This window comes from Anopheles bellator, chromosome 1 (assembly GCF_943735745.2).
Source record: "Anopheles bellator chromosome 1, idAnoBellAS_SP24_06.2, whole genome shotgun sequence".
Lineage (NCBI taxonomy): Eukaryota > Metazoa > Arthropoda > Insecta > Diptera > Culicidae > Anopheles > Anopheles bellator.
The window spans coordinates 48445133-48461605 of NC_071285.1; the positions used below are offsets into that span (position 1 = coordinate 48445133).

The following is a 16473-nucleotide window of genomic DNA, read 5'->3' on the forward strand; positions in this document are numbered from 1 at the left end:
AAAAAGCGTACGTAACAGGATAACGAAAGGAATTGTCTTTGTTGCCAGTGTCGACTTGACATCGTGCACGAGGACGACCGACGCCGACGTCGACGATAACGATAATAACGATGATCATGATAAATTTAATACCCTCTCTCGCCAATCGGGGCAACAGTTAAGGAAACAGTGGCTTAAGGACACTGGCAACGAGGACCGGTTTGCAGTGTCATTATCGTTGTTTATATTTCGCTCTGCGAGGGTGTCTGTGCGCTCGATGCCCGTGTCCTTTGGCGTTATTTTTGTTGTCCATTTGCCCACTGCCAAGTGACCTGGCTCCGCTCGACGATGGAGCTTCCTGCTCCATCGCAGCAACTTATGTCGGACGGATTAGGAAGCTGGCCAGTAGAAAAAAAAGAAGGAAAAAGCTTAAGCTTTTTGTTACTTCGCTTCGACCACATTCGCAGTGTCTCAGAAATGTCCTGGGCAGATGCAACCATTGGGTTGCAGCAGCATCGGCCACACTGCACAACCGACCGATGTCCTCCACGTCGGTGTGAAGAGTTGGCTAATGCTGTTTCAGCAATGACTTTTGTTATTTATCATGCGGCCCCCTCACTGTCTTGAGCAAATGGGAACACTTGAGAGCATCCGGGACTGGCTGGCATTTCTGCCATGGCATCGCCAGGCTGACGGGATGTGTTGCTGTTGCTGCGTGGGTAACGCGCAAAACCCACTTCCGTAAGCCCGGTCCGGTTCGTCCGGTTGTAATTAATTTTGTATTACAAGGTTGTGAAAGGTTGCCACCATTCAGCTGCTGCTGGCCTGGTGCTGGCAGTAATGAGAAGCGGTTTGTTTTGTGCGCCAGTTTTTGTTTTCCATCGCCAGTTCCTTCGTGGAAAATAAATTATGGAAAATAAGCGGATACGATTTGGCGGCGAGGCACTTTCGAAAGGGTGCCGGTAATGATGCAGTTTCCTCTTTTCTTCTGATATCTGCTACATTAATCTGGCCCGGTTGCGCCAGGGGTTCGAAGCGAAAGCGGGCAAGATAACCGGGTCAATCGATGCGCCACGTGATCTGTGATCTGGCGGAGTGATGGAGCCGTTTGATAAAGGAGCTTAAAGGTATCCAGCTATACAAACTCTTTATTAAAGAATAAAGATATACGATGTACAAATGGTGGTGGTACATTTGGTCATAACATAACATAAATTATTCCAAAATTTACTTTATTTGAAAGGAATTGAAATAATATCTCCCTTTCTACAAGGCTTTACCTACATTACCCTATTATTATTAAGCCTCAATAAAACTCTAAACCTAGCATATTTACAGTTTTCGCTCTGTATTTCTCATCGTAACGGTTTTGGTCGGTCGGTTTAATAATTTAACTTTACTTATTTCGTGGATTTGTTTCGTGGACTTTATTGCTCTTCATTCAAGATTGTTTAAACGTAACAATAAGACCTTCTTCTAGACCAGAACTTGGTGTATCTATGAACAAATTGAAGTTTCTTTCGATGTGATAAACCCTGTTTTGTTAAATTAGTAATTTGTTTATTGGGTTAAGTTTGCATTTTCCATTTATAAATGGTGTTCAGTATTCTAAATATCACATTTTACATTTTATTGCGGTTCGGTTTTGGATTTAAATGTGTTCCTAATTATTATCACGGGACACTATTTTAAACCGCGTTTTGCAGATTTGTTAACCACGTTCCTTAAACATCGTTGTAACTTTTTGCTTTTGGTATCGGGAGTTGTGAAAGTGTGATGGTTTTATGTTTAACGAAATAAAGATCAATATATGTGCCCAAGGATTCGTTCCGATGATAATTTATTAGCGAACAAGGCAAACATTTTCGTTCTCCCTCTGAAGTCCCAAAGTGATCGGTAAACATCGTACGGAGCGTCGTGTGGTGCAATTTTAGCATCGTTTGCTGTCGTGCACTGAACTCTTACTGTGGCAGGGCTGTTACATACACATGCCGGTGAGGCCCCTGATTGCTTATCAGCAGGCCACCTGGCACACTGCTGGAGGCAAAAGTTGGCAGAGAAAGTTTTGAGCCGCGTACCTCAGAAGACACATTAAGAGCGCGTTAATTCGTTTCATCGGGCAAAAGTAAACAACCAGCTATCGAAAGTGTGATAAGCCTTAAGTGTAAAGACCGATAGGTTCAGTGTTTATCCCGCCAAAGAACCAACAGCGTGTCGATTGTAATTTAGCGCTATCGGGTGTTGAAGATAAGGTTCGCGGCATGGACTCACTACCACACGCCAATAACTATCAACAATGAGAGTCATTATTGCAAGTGTTTGGCCGTTTAGCGAACTAACTAACCCTTCCAGTTGAGCTCGTGCAGTGCATTTGTGAGCCTGTTAGTGATGCTGCGTTCAGTTCGAATTCCGTCCGTCGACGAATGAGTTGTGCTGAGCCGAAAATCCTGTACCGCATAGCGGTTCCGAGTGACTGTGAACGGATCCGGGAGGCGTTGCTGACATTCCACTACCCGGAGGAGTTGGTTCACGTGGCGTACTTTGGCCAACAGATCGCAGACCCGCTGCGGGATGATGCCCAGTACGCGCTCACTTTCGTGCAGCAGGGTATGGCGGTGATTGCCGTCGATGTGGACCACAATCGGATCGTTGGAGTATCGATCGCAAGGAGTGTACGCCCTGACACCGCGGATCGACTGTTGGACGAGGCCACCATTCTGGGAAAGGGTAAAAGGGCCGAGGTACTGAGGCTGCACGCGCATCTCGAACGCAGCGCGGACGTTTGTGGCCGGTTTCGGGTGCGTCGAACGTACCATGTGTTTGTGCTGGCCGTGGATCCCCGGGAACGGCAAAAGGCCATCGGCCAGAAGTTGATGGAGTTTCAGTTGGCCCGTGGAAAGTCGCTGGAGTACCGGGTGGTGAGTGCGGATTTCACGAGCGACCAGGCGGCCCGCATCGGTGCCCGAATCGATATGAGGTGCGTCAGTGCATTGGCCCTCGGCCAGTACCGGAACCCATCGGGGGAGCAGCCCTTTGTGGCTCCTCCAGATCGCATCATCAGCACCTGCGCGAGGTATGTGGCCGGTGTGTAAAGATGGCCGCCGAACATTAAGCAGCAGAAATAAAAGCGCATTCCTTTCTGTGATCCCGTGATAGTTTTCCTCATTTCCGACCGTTTTCTTGTGCTCGTCTTTCCTGTGCCCGGGAGAAGAACGGAAGTTAATGTTGTGTTTCGTCGCAATCTGATTACCTTTCCGTCTTCGGTTGCCATACCGTTACGGGTTTCGAAGACAATAAAATGGAGCCGCCCTGTTGGTCGGACGAGAAATGGACAACGTCTCGCCGCTCGATACCATCAATCAATCAAGTGTATCGTTACGGAGGGAGACCAACAGTAATGAAGCACACCGAAAATCATATTTTGTTGCCACGATGTCCATCGTTTCAAAGCTGCAACTACTTTGTCCACCATTCTTGGAACGGGACTAGAAACGACTTCGGTTGGTGGACAGCCTGAGGGTTCGGTTGGCGTATGAAATTTTTTAACGAACACTTTACTGTACTTTGTGAAACAGAATAAAAATAACCATACCAGTTTGGGTCACTGCAGGGTCTCCGCTATATTTCATCTACGAGTCTTGTTTGTTGACTTTCGGTGTGGAAATCAAAATCACCGAGAACAAACAAGAAAAACGGTCAAAAGCATTTATAACCGATGGTGTCGTGTGAAAGTTTAATTCGCTTCCCATTACACCCGCTATCCGGTAGTAGTTTTTCGTTAATCTCTGCTGGCACCAGCGGTGCGAAAAACTCATTTATCATTCACCAACGCGCCGAACAACAATCGAAACGTTACTTGGGAGCTCGGGGCGAAATTGATTTAAAACTAAAAAGAAACCCGATACCCGTCGGGCGTAGGATTTGTTTACCCCGGATTGCTCTCATAATTCATTTTCCCATCCTAAAGCGTGGAGAGTGCACAAACAAAAAAAAACGGAAAAACCTCAAACCCGGAGTCGCCAGTGGAGTTTGGAGCGCTTTGCTATTGTAATTAATGAATTTGTTTTCTTGCTTGCTCCCGGCGCGGTCCGTTCCGCAGAGCTTTGGTTGAAGTACCCCCTTGTCCAAGGAGTTGCGTCCATCGAAAGGGCGAGAATATTTTGACCAAATTAAAGTAATATAATTTTACAGTGATTGTTAAAAGAAAAGTTATGAAAAAGCGGGAATTTTCCGCAACGGTGCCTGTGGAGTGTTTTTCCTATGCCCAACACACTCGCGGGAAGGACAGAGAGTAAATAGCGTTTGTCATTAACGCCGCACTGCCGTCGTTGTCCTCGAAGTCCTTGCGCCGTACCGTGTCGCAAAGCAAAGGAAGCAGCAGAAGCACCAGAAGTCGACGCCAATGGCGAAATTTGTTCAATCAACTTTAGTCATTAGTTATGAATTATTACACAAACAATCGCCACTGCAGTGCGGATCGGCACCGTAGCATTGGCCACGGTGCCGTGGTGGCGTGGATTTCTTCAGCCGGACCGAGAGGGAAGGACCTCTCGAGAAGTGTCGCTGCGCAGAGGTGGAGGGCGAGCGGCCAAACTACAGCGTCCCGTGAGTGAGCGAACGGCACAAATGGCGAATTAATGAGCCCGAAAACCGAAGGACGAAAAATCAACTTCGAAGCCGGGAGCGAGCTTTCCCGATCGGTCGAAAACGACACTGACAGGCGCGCGCTGGAGTGGAAAACTTGTGGACGAAGGAGATGCGCCAAAAGTGAAGCAAAGCGAAAACGGAGTGGGGCACGCCGAAAAAAAAGCAACGAAGGAAACGGTCTGGGCCACCGAACAAATCTCTGCCGCATCGTGCAGAGACAGCGAAGGCAATTAGTGAAGTGCCATTGATGAGTTTTCGGACATTCGGGCACAGCGCACGGGCGACAGCGATGTTTGTTCGCCCCGCTTCCGAGGAACCTTGTTTTCGCGCTTCGTCCCTGGGTTTATTCTGTCTTTTTCCTCTTTTTTGGCTTCATTAAATTGTCGGTGCGTCCCTTCGAATCATGATTTATTATTCTCGGGACAGTAGAACACGTCCACGTTCGTTTCGCGGCACTCGCGGTAGTGGTAGTCGAATGCACCGAGCTGGTACCGGCTGGGCGACGGTTTGAAGTAGTTCAAGCCCCGGCCAATCTTCACCACGTACCCGTTGCTTAATCTGCCGTCAAAAATGGGATGGGAGTGAAAAAAATGGAAATTAAATCGATTCAAGCGGATTCGGGTTAACGGAACCAGATGAGTCGTTTACTCACATCACTTGCCGATCGTGCATATGCTCCGAGTATTCGACCACAAACTTTACGGCGTGTTTCTGCAAACTTTCCTTCAGCGTCCCGAATGCGCGGCCCTGTTCGTCGTTGTTTCGCGCGTCCTTCACGGTCAGGAGTTGAATAAACTTGAGATTACGACAGCTGCGCACGGCCAGCTCGCAGAGCATCACGACGTTGCAGATCTGATAGTGATCCCGCACGTACGGTTCCTCGATCAGCAGCTCGCGCACGTCATCGTTTAAGTACCCGCCAAAGATCCGCCCGTACCCGTAACCGGTAGCCCCTTCGACGATGTGAATTTTGTCACTGATCACGCCCTTACTTTTCCACCGTGTCACGAGCTCTTTCACCTGCTCCGCCCGGTTCATGTACTCGACGATCTTCGTTTGGTAGTGGTGCTTCCTTTTTTCGTCCGTTTCAGCTACAATGAATCACACGTTGTCGCGGCCCTGAGTTAGTATGATTCATTGCGTTCCCCACACTGGCGATTGCTTCACCTTTAGATTCTTTGAGTAGCGCCTCGATTCCGTCCTCGTATAGTTTCAGTGCTTCCAGCTTTCGGCCCACCACATCGTACTCGATGGCGCGCGTCAGCAGCGTGACGGCCATCAGCTGGCCGGTCGCCATTCCGACCACGCTCTCGATCAACAATAATTACAATCACAATTTGTTGCGCTTTCGGCCACCGCAAATCCACAAAACACTTTCACCACTCCGATTGCGTCGTTCTGTTCGAACGTAAACACAGCTGTGCGCTCGAACTGTCAAAACTGCTCGACCGCTGCTCGAATGGCAGTCGGCCCGCCACAGGAACACCGTGGAAAGTGGAAACGATCGGCCGCAGCAGCTGCTCGCGTGTGGCGGGCGCGCGTTTCCAACAGGATTCGCACGTGTTTTCGCCTTGGCGAACGGTGGCGCACGCGCCGTGCCATTGTTTATCCATCATACACATGATGATGTTGATTTTTTGCATCCGAAATGCTATGTGCATAAGCTGTTGAATTGAGTGGTCGTTGTCGTGGCAATAGTAACTATGGCACGCTATTCACGCTTTACTGCTGGGCGAAAGCTGATTCATTTTTGATTAGTTAATTAAGGCTTCGTGAACGCATTATTATGTGTAAATAGCGGATATTATAATGTAAGCGGCATTCTGTCCGAATCTTGTCCCACGTTCAGACAATGAACTCTGCGGAAGGAAAACAATCCCACTTCCCCGGGCACGGAATTCAGAATGGTCGGAAAATCATCGTAAGAAGCAGATATGTCGGAACGGAAGTATCTTCCGTGAAATAAAGTGCTTCATAAACAGCCCCAATAATCGCCCCCGATTCGCACCGGTCCATCCACAACGCAAACATTATTACTTCCGATTGAAATCCTTCCACACAACGGTCCATCATCGGCCCGAAACCGAGCCCCGGTCCGGTAACGTTCCTTTGTGGGAAAAAATAATTCGCTCCGGATCGGCAAGCCAAGCCAAGGAAGAAGAAGACCGCAAAACGGGGAAACAGATATCCGGCATGAAAAATATACATATCACTTTTTTGTGGCGGCCGACGAGGGTGTCAAACAATATCGGCCCCGGAACGGAACCGGGAAAGGATTTCGGTGCTTTCGGGAAGATGGACACTGACCGGCGCAGCGGACCGTCAGGTAGTCTGAGGTAGGGATGAAACCGAAAGAATGTTTCGGGTCGATGGGCGTGGGGGGCTTTTATGCTTTTCGGAACCTCTTCCGCTCTCTTCCGTGTGTGAAGGACCCCTCAAGGATCACACGTCTCGAGCGAAGGTGCAAAAAATGCATTATCTTCGTTGAAAGAAGGTCACCTCACAGCCCGGCCACCACCTCCAGGGAAGGACCTGGCAAAAGGACCTCACCGGAACCGGCCCCGGGCCGGGTTGGGGGGAAATAAAAAATGACTTATTTTTAAGACCCCAAGGAGGGCGGGCGCGTACGGCGGAATTCGGCATTTTTTTTGCGGCTGTGTTGCGTTGAGCCGGCCTCTCATTTGTTTGCCGACCGATTGGTCGCTTCCGCGCTTCCGGAACCGGGGTAGATTCCGGTGGTTGGGCCAGGCCAGGCGGCCGCCCGCCCTTATTGAGTAATATCTTTTTTATTCAATAAGTTTCTGGCGGTGGCCGTGAAGAGGTGTGATTTGGCCGCTCGGCACCTCCGGACGGCCGGGGCGATCGGAAATGGTAATTTCGGCGGCCGGCGGTGATAATAAAGAGGATTCAATTTCTCACAATTTCTGAGCACCCAACGATGGGCCCAACCGACCTCGGACCGCCATCCGGTTGTTTGTTTCTTTATGTCTGTGGGAGTTTTCTTTTCTTTTTCGCCGGGACGCCGCCACCGCTTGCTGCTGTTGTTATCATCCCGCTTCTCGGGATGCAACCGCACCCCGGCAGGGTGGGGGGGAGGTGTTACGGTCGCCGAAGGTGGGCACTGTGGCAGGATGATTAATTTACACTTGAAAGAAAATCCTTCCACCGAACAATGGTCCGCCACGGTCCATTTGATGGAAAGGTTCCGATAAAGTGGCCACTTCCGTCGGCCGGCGGATTTTTTTCTTATCCCTCGCTCCTTCTTCCGGTTGCCTCCGGTTCCCCCACGGGCCGGTGCCGGTGGCGGAAAGTGTTTTGTATTTATGCGCTGCGCCGTTCGATGTTCGGTGATAAATTGATTTTGACGAACTCCGGCACTCGGCGATCCATTTTGCAGTTTCGTAAATTAAGTTGTAACCCTAGGGCGGCCTTTTCCCCTCCCCTCTTCAACTCGGAGATTGCGTCATCGGTGTTGAGGTTTTGTTGGGCCGGCGCTTTTTTTGCTTTTGGTTGTTGTTGTTCGGAATGGTCAGGCTTCTTGGGTCAGGTCTCCGTTCCGGGCTTGCATCTCGGGGATCCACCGTGCCACACGCACGGGGACACCGGTGGTGAGCCAGGTAATGAATGTCTTCGAACGTCCGGCTGCTCTGGTGAGGGACGAGAACGGAAACCGTTGCGCCCATTGTCGACGTGCGGATGATTGGCACATCATTTGGGAAATATATGATGATACTCCCACACGCGGTTGCAGGAGATTTCGACACAGAGATTAGAATGCGAACATCCATCACCGATATGTGGGGCCCATCAATGACTGGATGCTGCTCGTCCAATGTCCGTTGAAGGAAGCGGCCGTCGGTAATGCTCAACAGACTTTCGTTTTGTTATGGTCCAAAGAGAGAGCATCATTTTCGCTGAGCATCGTTGGAAGCTGAACATCTTTTACTAATCATTTGCTCTGTTTTGGACGTTGGTCCTGCACCACAAAACCTTTTTTTATTGGGAAAACGCAGCTTTGAAGCACCCCTTTTGATGTCTCATGCTGTCTTGAGTATCTTAATTTTACGAAAAACCATTGTTGCGACCTTTTCCAGCAAATCAGAACCCCGAATCATTCGGGCGTCTCGAGGGTTTAACATAATTACTGTCTGTTCGACCGACTCAATAAATTAACCAAAGTTCAGTAACTCTTTTATGGCCCTTTCTCTACCCGAACGATACTTTTTTCCTTGAAAAAGCAACAATAAATCAGGCTAATTAGTTGGCCCGAACACATGGCTGGCATCAAAAAAGTCAAACTGGCGTCGTTTGGGAGCTAACCAGAAGAAGTTAACCCGTAAACAAACAAGTGATGTGAATTTTTAAATATATGGTTATGATAGTCGGATTGATAACATAGGACTTGAGTTGCGTCTGCGGAGCGCAGAAGATAGTATTTGCTCATGTTGAAGAATTCCATATTTTTGGTGGGAATGTTTGCATATTTAAGATCTGATGTTAGTTTAGTAGAAAGTCCATTTGCAAAGATACGTGATAGAAGTGAAGAAAGTTTTCTTTAATTTTTTTTTTGTTAATTAAGGACGAGTTATGTAAACCACAAATTCCTTTTTTTACTTATTCTTTAATTATGACAAATGTTTTGGTTCAAATTCTGGCTGAATTCAGCTGAGTTCGGAGAATAGAACCACTTTCTTTCCTCATGCGGATTGGCGCACTGATGTGTTGGTGATCATTCTTCGAACGCAAATTAGGATTAGACCCTCGGTTACGATCTGCGTAGCACTCCTCGGCTGGCAGCCGAAGGGTTCCGTTTTATTAAAGTCGATTTTATTAATTCGAACCAGATTAACGGGTCGCCATTGTGGGAATTAATTTCATACATCTGCACACTCAAACGCCAATCGTTACAAGGAGCCCATGGCCCATCTCAAGGATGCGAGCGACCAAATTAAACGCTTCGTATCAAAACAAATGATCTGACCTCGCTCACCGGATGTACCGAGTGGACCGGGCGACCCGGCGACCCGGCGACCCGGCGACTAATCTTTTCCACTGCCCACGCGCGCCGTTGTCACCCTGCGCCATCCGTTAGCCACCGTTAAGATGGGCCGTTCGGGAAGGTTTCGGGGCTTTTCTTGAAAATTTCATTCCACAGGCATGCGGAGGAAATGCATTACCCGGCCGGCCGACCGTGCCCAGACCAGGCCCAGCAAACGACTAATCTGGTGTATTTATTATTCTGCTGCGGCCCTTCCGGAGGACGGCCCATCCGAGGGCCCGTGGCCGGTGGACTGTGGGAGCTGAGAAAAGATAAACAAGGTCATTCGCTCAAATTCACTTCCAGATTATTAATTAAGTTGTTATCAAAACATCGACCACGTCCCGGCGTGCGTATGTGAGTGTGTGCTGGGTGATTGTGACATCACCCGGTCGCCCGGCCAAGGGCGGCCAGCCTTCCCCCAAACCCCGGGGGCCACGCACGGCCCGACAACAAGCTTATAATTTATTGCTAATACCATCCTCGAGGAGAAGCTTTAATATCCGAGGAATGTTCGGCCACTAATTAAATTAAACAAATTCCATCCGGTTCCTTCTTTTTTCCTTCGGCGATCTGGGGGTGCGATCCTGGGAAAGGATACGACGACGACGCCGCCGGCCGGAAGTGCGCGCCGGAAACGATCAAATGCCGAGAGTACCGGCCGTGTTCAATCGTAAACCCCTGTCCCCGGGACGCGCGTGTAATGGAATGCGGGATGGGTGTCCTCGATTTTTTCGCCTCCTTGAGATTCCTTTCCCACAAACCCGGAGCTGCCCCGGGGAATTAACCAACTTCTTTGCGCCTATCTAGGCCTAGGCCCGGGTGTTGGAACGCGTGCCGGGGCAAGCAGGTTTTACGGATCCGATATCCGGCCGGCCATTAGTTCTGCCGGGCTCACCACAGGACCGACAGGACGTTGGGCCCCCGACGTTTGCGATGACAATATTTTGCGGATTTAGCGGACGGCGGACATCGCTTACGACGCCGTCCGTCTCTCGCAGGACATAACAACTGGTGGCCATCGGAAGGATCGTAGCCAGCCGAGCTTCGTGGTTTGGTTCCTCCTCCCAAAAAAGGGGCAGATTGAATCAAGTGCGGTCGAATAGGCGACAGCGACCCGGCGGCCAGCCATATCGGGGCAATCTGCTTTTATCGGGGCCGGTCCACATGTGTAGTATCGTTAACCGCCAGGACATGCGAAGGATGCGGTTTTGCGAAGCGGAATAGTTGTTGATTCTCGCACTGTGTGCGGTGGTAAATTAAATTAAGGAACTCGGACGGTGTGCCGGTCGGGTTGATAAGGATTTTACTATTGGCATTGGCAGGTTTTATTGTCCAACGCGAACTCTCAAACATTTATGACACTTTCTAAAATGCGCCTCGGTAGCAATTAAAAAGGAGTGCTTTGGAATCATTTGCTTTTTATACGTTTTTCCGCTGTTCGTCCGGAACCTGGTTATTGAAGCTGGTTTGCGGATCGTGCTGTGACTGTTTATTGAACGAAGTAAATATAATTTTAATAACAATCGTTGATGTAAACACATTTTTGACACAACGAGGTGGACCTTCTTCTTAATTGATCATGTCGATCGACGTCTAGTTCGATCAACCGTCTTTGCTGAAAGGCCGTTGGGAATATTTTGGACAGTTCCAAAATCAGTGTTTCTTCATGAGTTCATCAAAACGGTGAACCATGTTGTAAGGAAACACAACCAGGACTAGTTTGTCCACCGTCACGCAGTGCCATCGCTAACCGTTCGCTGCGTGTAATTGAAAACGTTAAGAGCGGAAAAGCGGACCGGTGGACGATGCCGAAGGGCTCAGCGTCAGCTCGGCCCTCAATGTGTACATATTTGGGTTCTCGGCCACTGGCCGGACATCAGCCGGACCGGCGACGTTCCGAGCTGCCTGTGTCTGTGTGGGAAAATTGATGAGACAACCAGCGGTCGTCGTTACACGGTCGCGGCAACGATGGCGGGGACCCGATTTATTCGTCGGTCCGAAGAAACGGGGATCACATCGAGATAAGTAATTCATTAGATAAATAGATGGATGGAGTCCGTCCGGCAGCCGTTGGGTTTCCCTTGCGGATTTTCTTCTGCTTTTTTCCCCTGGCGTCGGTCGGTTGGCGACAAGATTTGGGGATCGCTGTCGGCGGACCACAGACTCACGACTCACACGGGCTGCCAGTTTTGGGCGTCTTATTTCGTTGCGTCGCGAGCTTTGGCAGTGGCATGGTGTCTCGCTTTCGTAGGACAAGTTTTAGTAGAAAATCGATGTCCTTGCTTCGGTGGCCAAGGCAAACCCTTTCGCCACTAAGCCGTGGTCTCGCCGTGGCCGTAGCATTCGAGGAGCACCATCGTAAGGGTTTGTCCGGGTGTCAGATGTCGGATTTGGCGTACGGATTAAAATGTGAATAGTTAAATCACCATCAATCTCACCACAGCAGAGGCCATTTTTCGGAACATTAAGCCACGAAAAAAAAAGGTCGATTGTGTTAAAATGACATCGGGGCGCGGTGGGCCGTCCGATAGGCTCTTTATGGTGTCCACCGATCCTCTTCGTCGTCGGCGGTTGATTGATTTAACGGGTCGGGGTGCCGAATTTTGATGTACATTTCCTTTTTTTTTGGTCCAAATCCGGTCCACGTTGAAGAGTCCATTTCTGTGGCCCAAACTGTCCACCGTGCGGCCGGTGACCTTTTCTTCCATTCTTCCGCATGTAAATGAATTAAATCCTGCATGTAATTTTCGTGGTATCCCGGCCTGTCGTCGTCGTCGCTCCGGGTGCCATCACCCGGTGAAGGGATCCGGCTCGCCCATCATGGGTTCGGACAGCGGGATCAATATTCGCCAATTTATCATCGATGACATGGCTCTGTTGTGGAGGAACTAGCGAAAAAAAAACATCGCATGCCACGCACGCACACGCATGCCAATCCCAGCCAGGCAGCCAGCCAGCGTCCGGTGTGCTAAGGAGCTCGGAGCCACAGGAGAAAAAAAAACCATGGAGTTGGGGAGCTGGCTGGCTTGTCGGCTTCTTGAGGCCCGCATCCCCAACAAGTACAATATCAATCAATCAATCTTTTATCAATCCGTACATTATCTGGAGGCTTTCGTGCGCCCGGATGCCGGGATTACGCGCGCGCCCGGAAGTGCATACCGCCACCGCCGCCCGGAATCAAGATGGCGGCGATAGGCAATTCGCTTCGTTTATTGTTCGACTTGCCGCCCGCGGGTTCGTTGTGCCACCGTGTGCCAGGTTGTGGGGGTTTCCTTTCTGGATGTTCGATGGCCAAGGGTTCGCGATAACACGTATCCCACACACCGGAAGTAATAGTGGCGCGGCAGGACAACACTGACGTCCCGAAAGCGTCAAACAAAAAAAAAAACCGACACGAAACCAGGAGATGAGATAGAGGTCCTGGAACCGTAGCGCGTAAAATCGCTTCTTACGTAACATAATCTTCGCCGAAATCTTAATCGAAATGTTTTTCCACTTACCACATTGGGCAGATGAGGGGCTCCCACAACCCCGCCGCAGGTCCCGCAACGCTCGTCGGTGGCCGCCCCGGTGGGTTATTTTCTTTGGTTTCGCTCGACAAATGGTTTGAGCTGCGTGAGGATTCGGTTACACCGTGCTGCGCTTGAGAAAACAGCAGATCCATCACCGAGCACACATCCGACCACGCCGCACTGTGGTGCTGCCCGGTACCGGGAACTGGCCAATAATCGTTTGGAACAGTCGCTCGAAAGAATGCGAAAAATGGTGCGGACCACCTCAATATGAACGAAAAAAAACAAAAAATAAATGAACTCAACAACTCACGACAACAAAAATAGCAAACTAAACAGAAGATAAAAATGGCCGGAACGATAAAGACACGCCGGAAATGAAGTGAACAAATCTCATAAACATTGGAAATTAGTAGTGAAGAAAAAGCATAATCTGTAGTTAAATCTAACAAACACAAAACAATGAAAGAGACAGGATACAACTAAGCTGAAAACAGATTGATAATAAACTTACACAAACACTAACAAATTGCGGAAACAATGGCCATAAAGCCATTTAAAAACTAGATAATCACAACAGTTAAAACATTGGCCAATGGGCGGCCTTCTACCTCGCGGCCCCACTGAAGGTTCCACGTCAATCCATTCGCTACTAATCCCGTAGTTGGCCGGAACAAACCTAGCCGACACACCAGGCGAGTGGCGCAAAATTGGGCAATTTTTTCTCCTTTCGCTTCCGGTGTCCGCCAGTCCATCAGGTTCCCTCAGGTCCCTTGCTTCCCGCGCTCGACGAACGCCATCACCACACGATAGCGATGGGAACGCTTCCCACGCTCGGGCTGCCTGGAGGACACATACACAAGCGGACAATCCGTGTGTGCGGTTCCAGGATCGGCAAGGAATGGTTACTTAAATGAAACGGTCGACACCTCGTCGTCTCGGCTTTCGGCTACATACCCACACCTTGGCGATCCTTGCCACCCGCCGGGAGCTTATCGCCACCGGCGCCCGGTGGCCGGTGAAATGAAAGTGGCAAAAGCGAAAGGGTAAACGAAGACATCATTTCTCATTTTGCCACCCTTCGGTTCTGTGAGCCGGATTGCGCTATCACACTTCACATCGTGTGCACTCCACGAAGCGAAGGGCGAACGGAACGGAATCTCCCGGGTTACTTCGCGCACTTTTATCACCCTCACGGGAAGGAGCGTACCGTGGCCCCGCGGGAGCACAGGATATTCGGGTGCCTTTCCGGGGTGCTGCCTCCCCGCAAAAGGACGAGGAGACGATTGTTTGCGTCGGTTGTGAGGTGAAAATGGACAGCTCCATCACGCTGCCGCCGGTGATCCGGTCGCAGGATAACGGTTCCGGCAGGTCCGAGGTGTCCGAGGGTTAGTTCGAAATAATTAGTTGAGTTGTCATTTTGGCCCACCGGTTTGGGTTCGATCGGTGTTCGGGCGTGCGTTCCACAAACATCATCCCGGGTGGGCAGCGAGGAAAAGTTATGACGTCCGCTTCCCCCCGGGTCCGGTTTGCCGGGATTCGTGGCGTTTGTTTTTGTCACGGCCACCCATCTAAGCCACGAACGATGGACAGCGCAACCCGTTTATCAGTCGCCGGAAGTGTACGCCCGCGTCTCGATTCCCGGTTTTCGCGCACATCCTTCTCCAGCGTGTCGGGCGTGAAAGTCAACGGGGTTCCCGCGGGCGAATTGTTGACAATTCGAGAAGTGGCGATTTTTATTCCGGTCCCCACTATCAGCGCAGTCGGGAACCGTAGCCAAACCGTGTGTGTTTGTTTGGGTGGGACTTAAAAATGGCACTCAGGGACCACCGCGAGGCGAGGCCAGGACATCCGGCACCGGCAAGACAAACGCTGGTTATAAAAATCCCACTTTGCGCGATGGGAAAACGGATTACATTTATCTTATTACAAACATTCCGGAGGTTCCGGGCCCGGGAGTGTCGCTTTTTTTCAATTCCCATTTCTTGTGCTGCTTGCCAGCGAGGAGATGAAGTTCAGATCCAGTAGGCAAGAGTTGAGGCTCCAGCGGGGAGAGCTGATAAACCCACGTCGGGAGTGGCCCAATCGGTGGAATCGGTGTCCGTAATTCCGTCGCTGCTAAGCTCCGCGTTTAGGAGGACACATCACGCCCGCTCGTGACGGTGACTTGTGCACAATCCGCTGGCGACTTGGGTGCACCCTGGGTGTGACCGAAAAGTTTTTAATTTCCAGCACACCGGTAGCTGGGCTGCAATTTCGTGTGTCTCTCTTGGGGATGCTGGACATCAAGTGGCCGTTTCGGCCCGAAGTATCTGCTCTAAGGGCCCTGGCGCGCGTAAATACGACAAACGGGTTGACACGCAAGATGGAATTAAAGATTTAAATTGACTCTCCCATCTGGTGTGCCCGGGGGCAAGTTTTCCAGTTTCACGACCATTGTTGAGTGCCTGTGTGCGGTAGACCCACCACCCGGAGATCACCGGCGAGGTCTCCGTGGTGTCCTGCCGCTAAGTAACTGAGAAGCTGGGCTGAAAAGTCCCGAACCTAACAATCAATCTGGAATCGAAACGAACAACTGGTCGAGCATCGACTATCTTGAGAAGGGACATAGCATCGACAGTGAATTGATCTTCAAATGGAACCCAAATCCAGCGTGCTCTCCGTGGATTGACTCCCAGCGACTACTTCCTGTTGTAGACTTAAAAATAAATGTTCAAAGGGCAGAAATTTCGCTCGAATGAATTATTGCTATAATTTCTTTTTTTCTCTTAGGCCCGGGACTTTTCAGCCCATGAGTTAAGTTTGCTCACTGAAAATTATTTTAAAATTCACCGCCCCGTTCTCTGGCGCTGTCCGCTAACTGTTGGCTCTGCGAGGCGCCTTCGCTGGCCCGGCGCTGACGTCAGTTGGGCTGGACACCGTGGGCTCATGTTGATATATTTATGTTTTCCCCCACGGGGCCAACCATAAGGAGCGTTTCCCCGTGGGAGGGCAAAGGAAAAAGCGGGAAAAGCCTCGAAAAGTCCTCCGGGTTGGGAAAATCCGGGGCCCGACTGGCCGGTTGGCCGTCTGGCTGGCTGGCTGGCGTCTTCTCGTGGCCATCTTATCCAGGCATCCTTCGGTAGTTTGTAAAGGCGACGGGCCAACACAAAAAAGCGGCGTTTTTGTAAAGTTTTCTCAACAATTTTATTTCTCGCATGGCACTCGGTGTCGGCCCCTTCCCCGAGGGCCCCCAACCCGGGGGGCCCCGAATTGGAAACTTTTAGGGCGCCATAATTAAAGTCTCCGGGAAAA

The 16473-nt window shown here is 50.3% G+C and overlaps 2 protein-coding genes across 2 annotated transcripts; one reads left to right on the forward strand and one right to left on the reverse strand.

Moving 5' to 3' along the window:
* Window positions 1-2225: 2225 nt before the first annotated feature.
* On the forward strand, window positions 2226-3457 carry LOC131216051 (uncharacterized). The gene has a single exon (XM_058210450.1). It carries the CDS (start codon window positions 2403-2405, stop codon window positions 3069-3071), a length of 669 nt encoding a protein of 222 aa, XP_058066433.1. The 5' UTR covers window positions 2226-2402; the 3' UTR covers window positions 3072-3457.
* A 1491-nt stretch (window positions 3458-4948) lies between these two features.
* Window positions 4949-6013, reverse strand: LOC131216319 (MIT domain-containing protein 1-like). Its single transcript, XM_058210772.1, has 3 exons — window positions 5794-6013; window positions 5279-5717; window positions 4949-5184 (listed from the first exon to the last, which is right to left on the reverse strand). The coding sequence occupies exons 1-3, from the start codon at window positions 5921-5923 to the stop codon at window positions 5028-5030; spliced, it is 726 nt and encodes a 241-aa protein (XP_058066755.1). The 5' UTR covers window positions 5924-6013; the 3' UTR covers window positions 4949-5027.
* Window positions 6014-16473: the final 10460 nt, after the last annotated feature.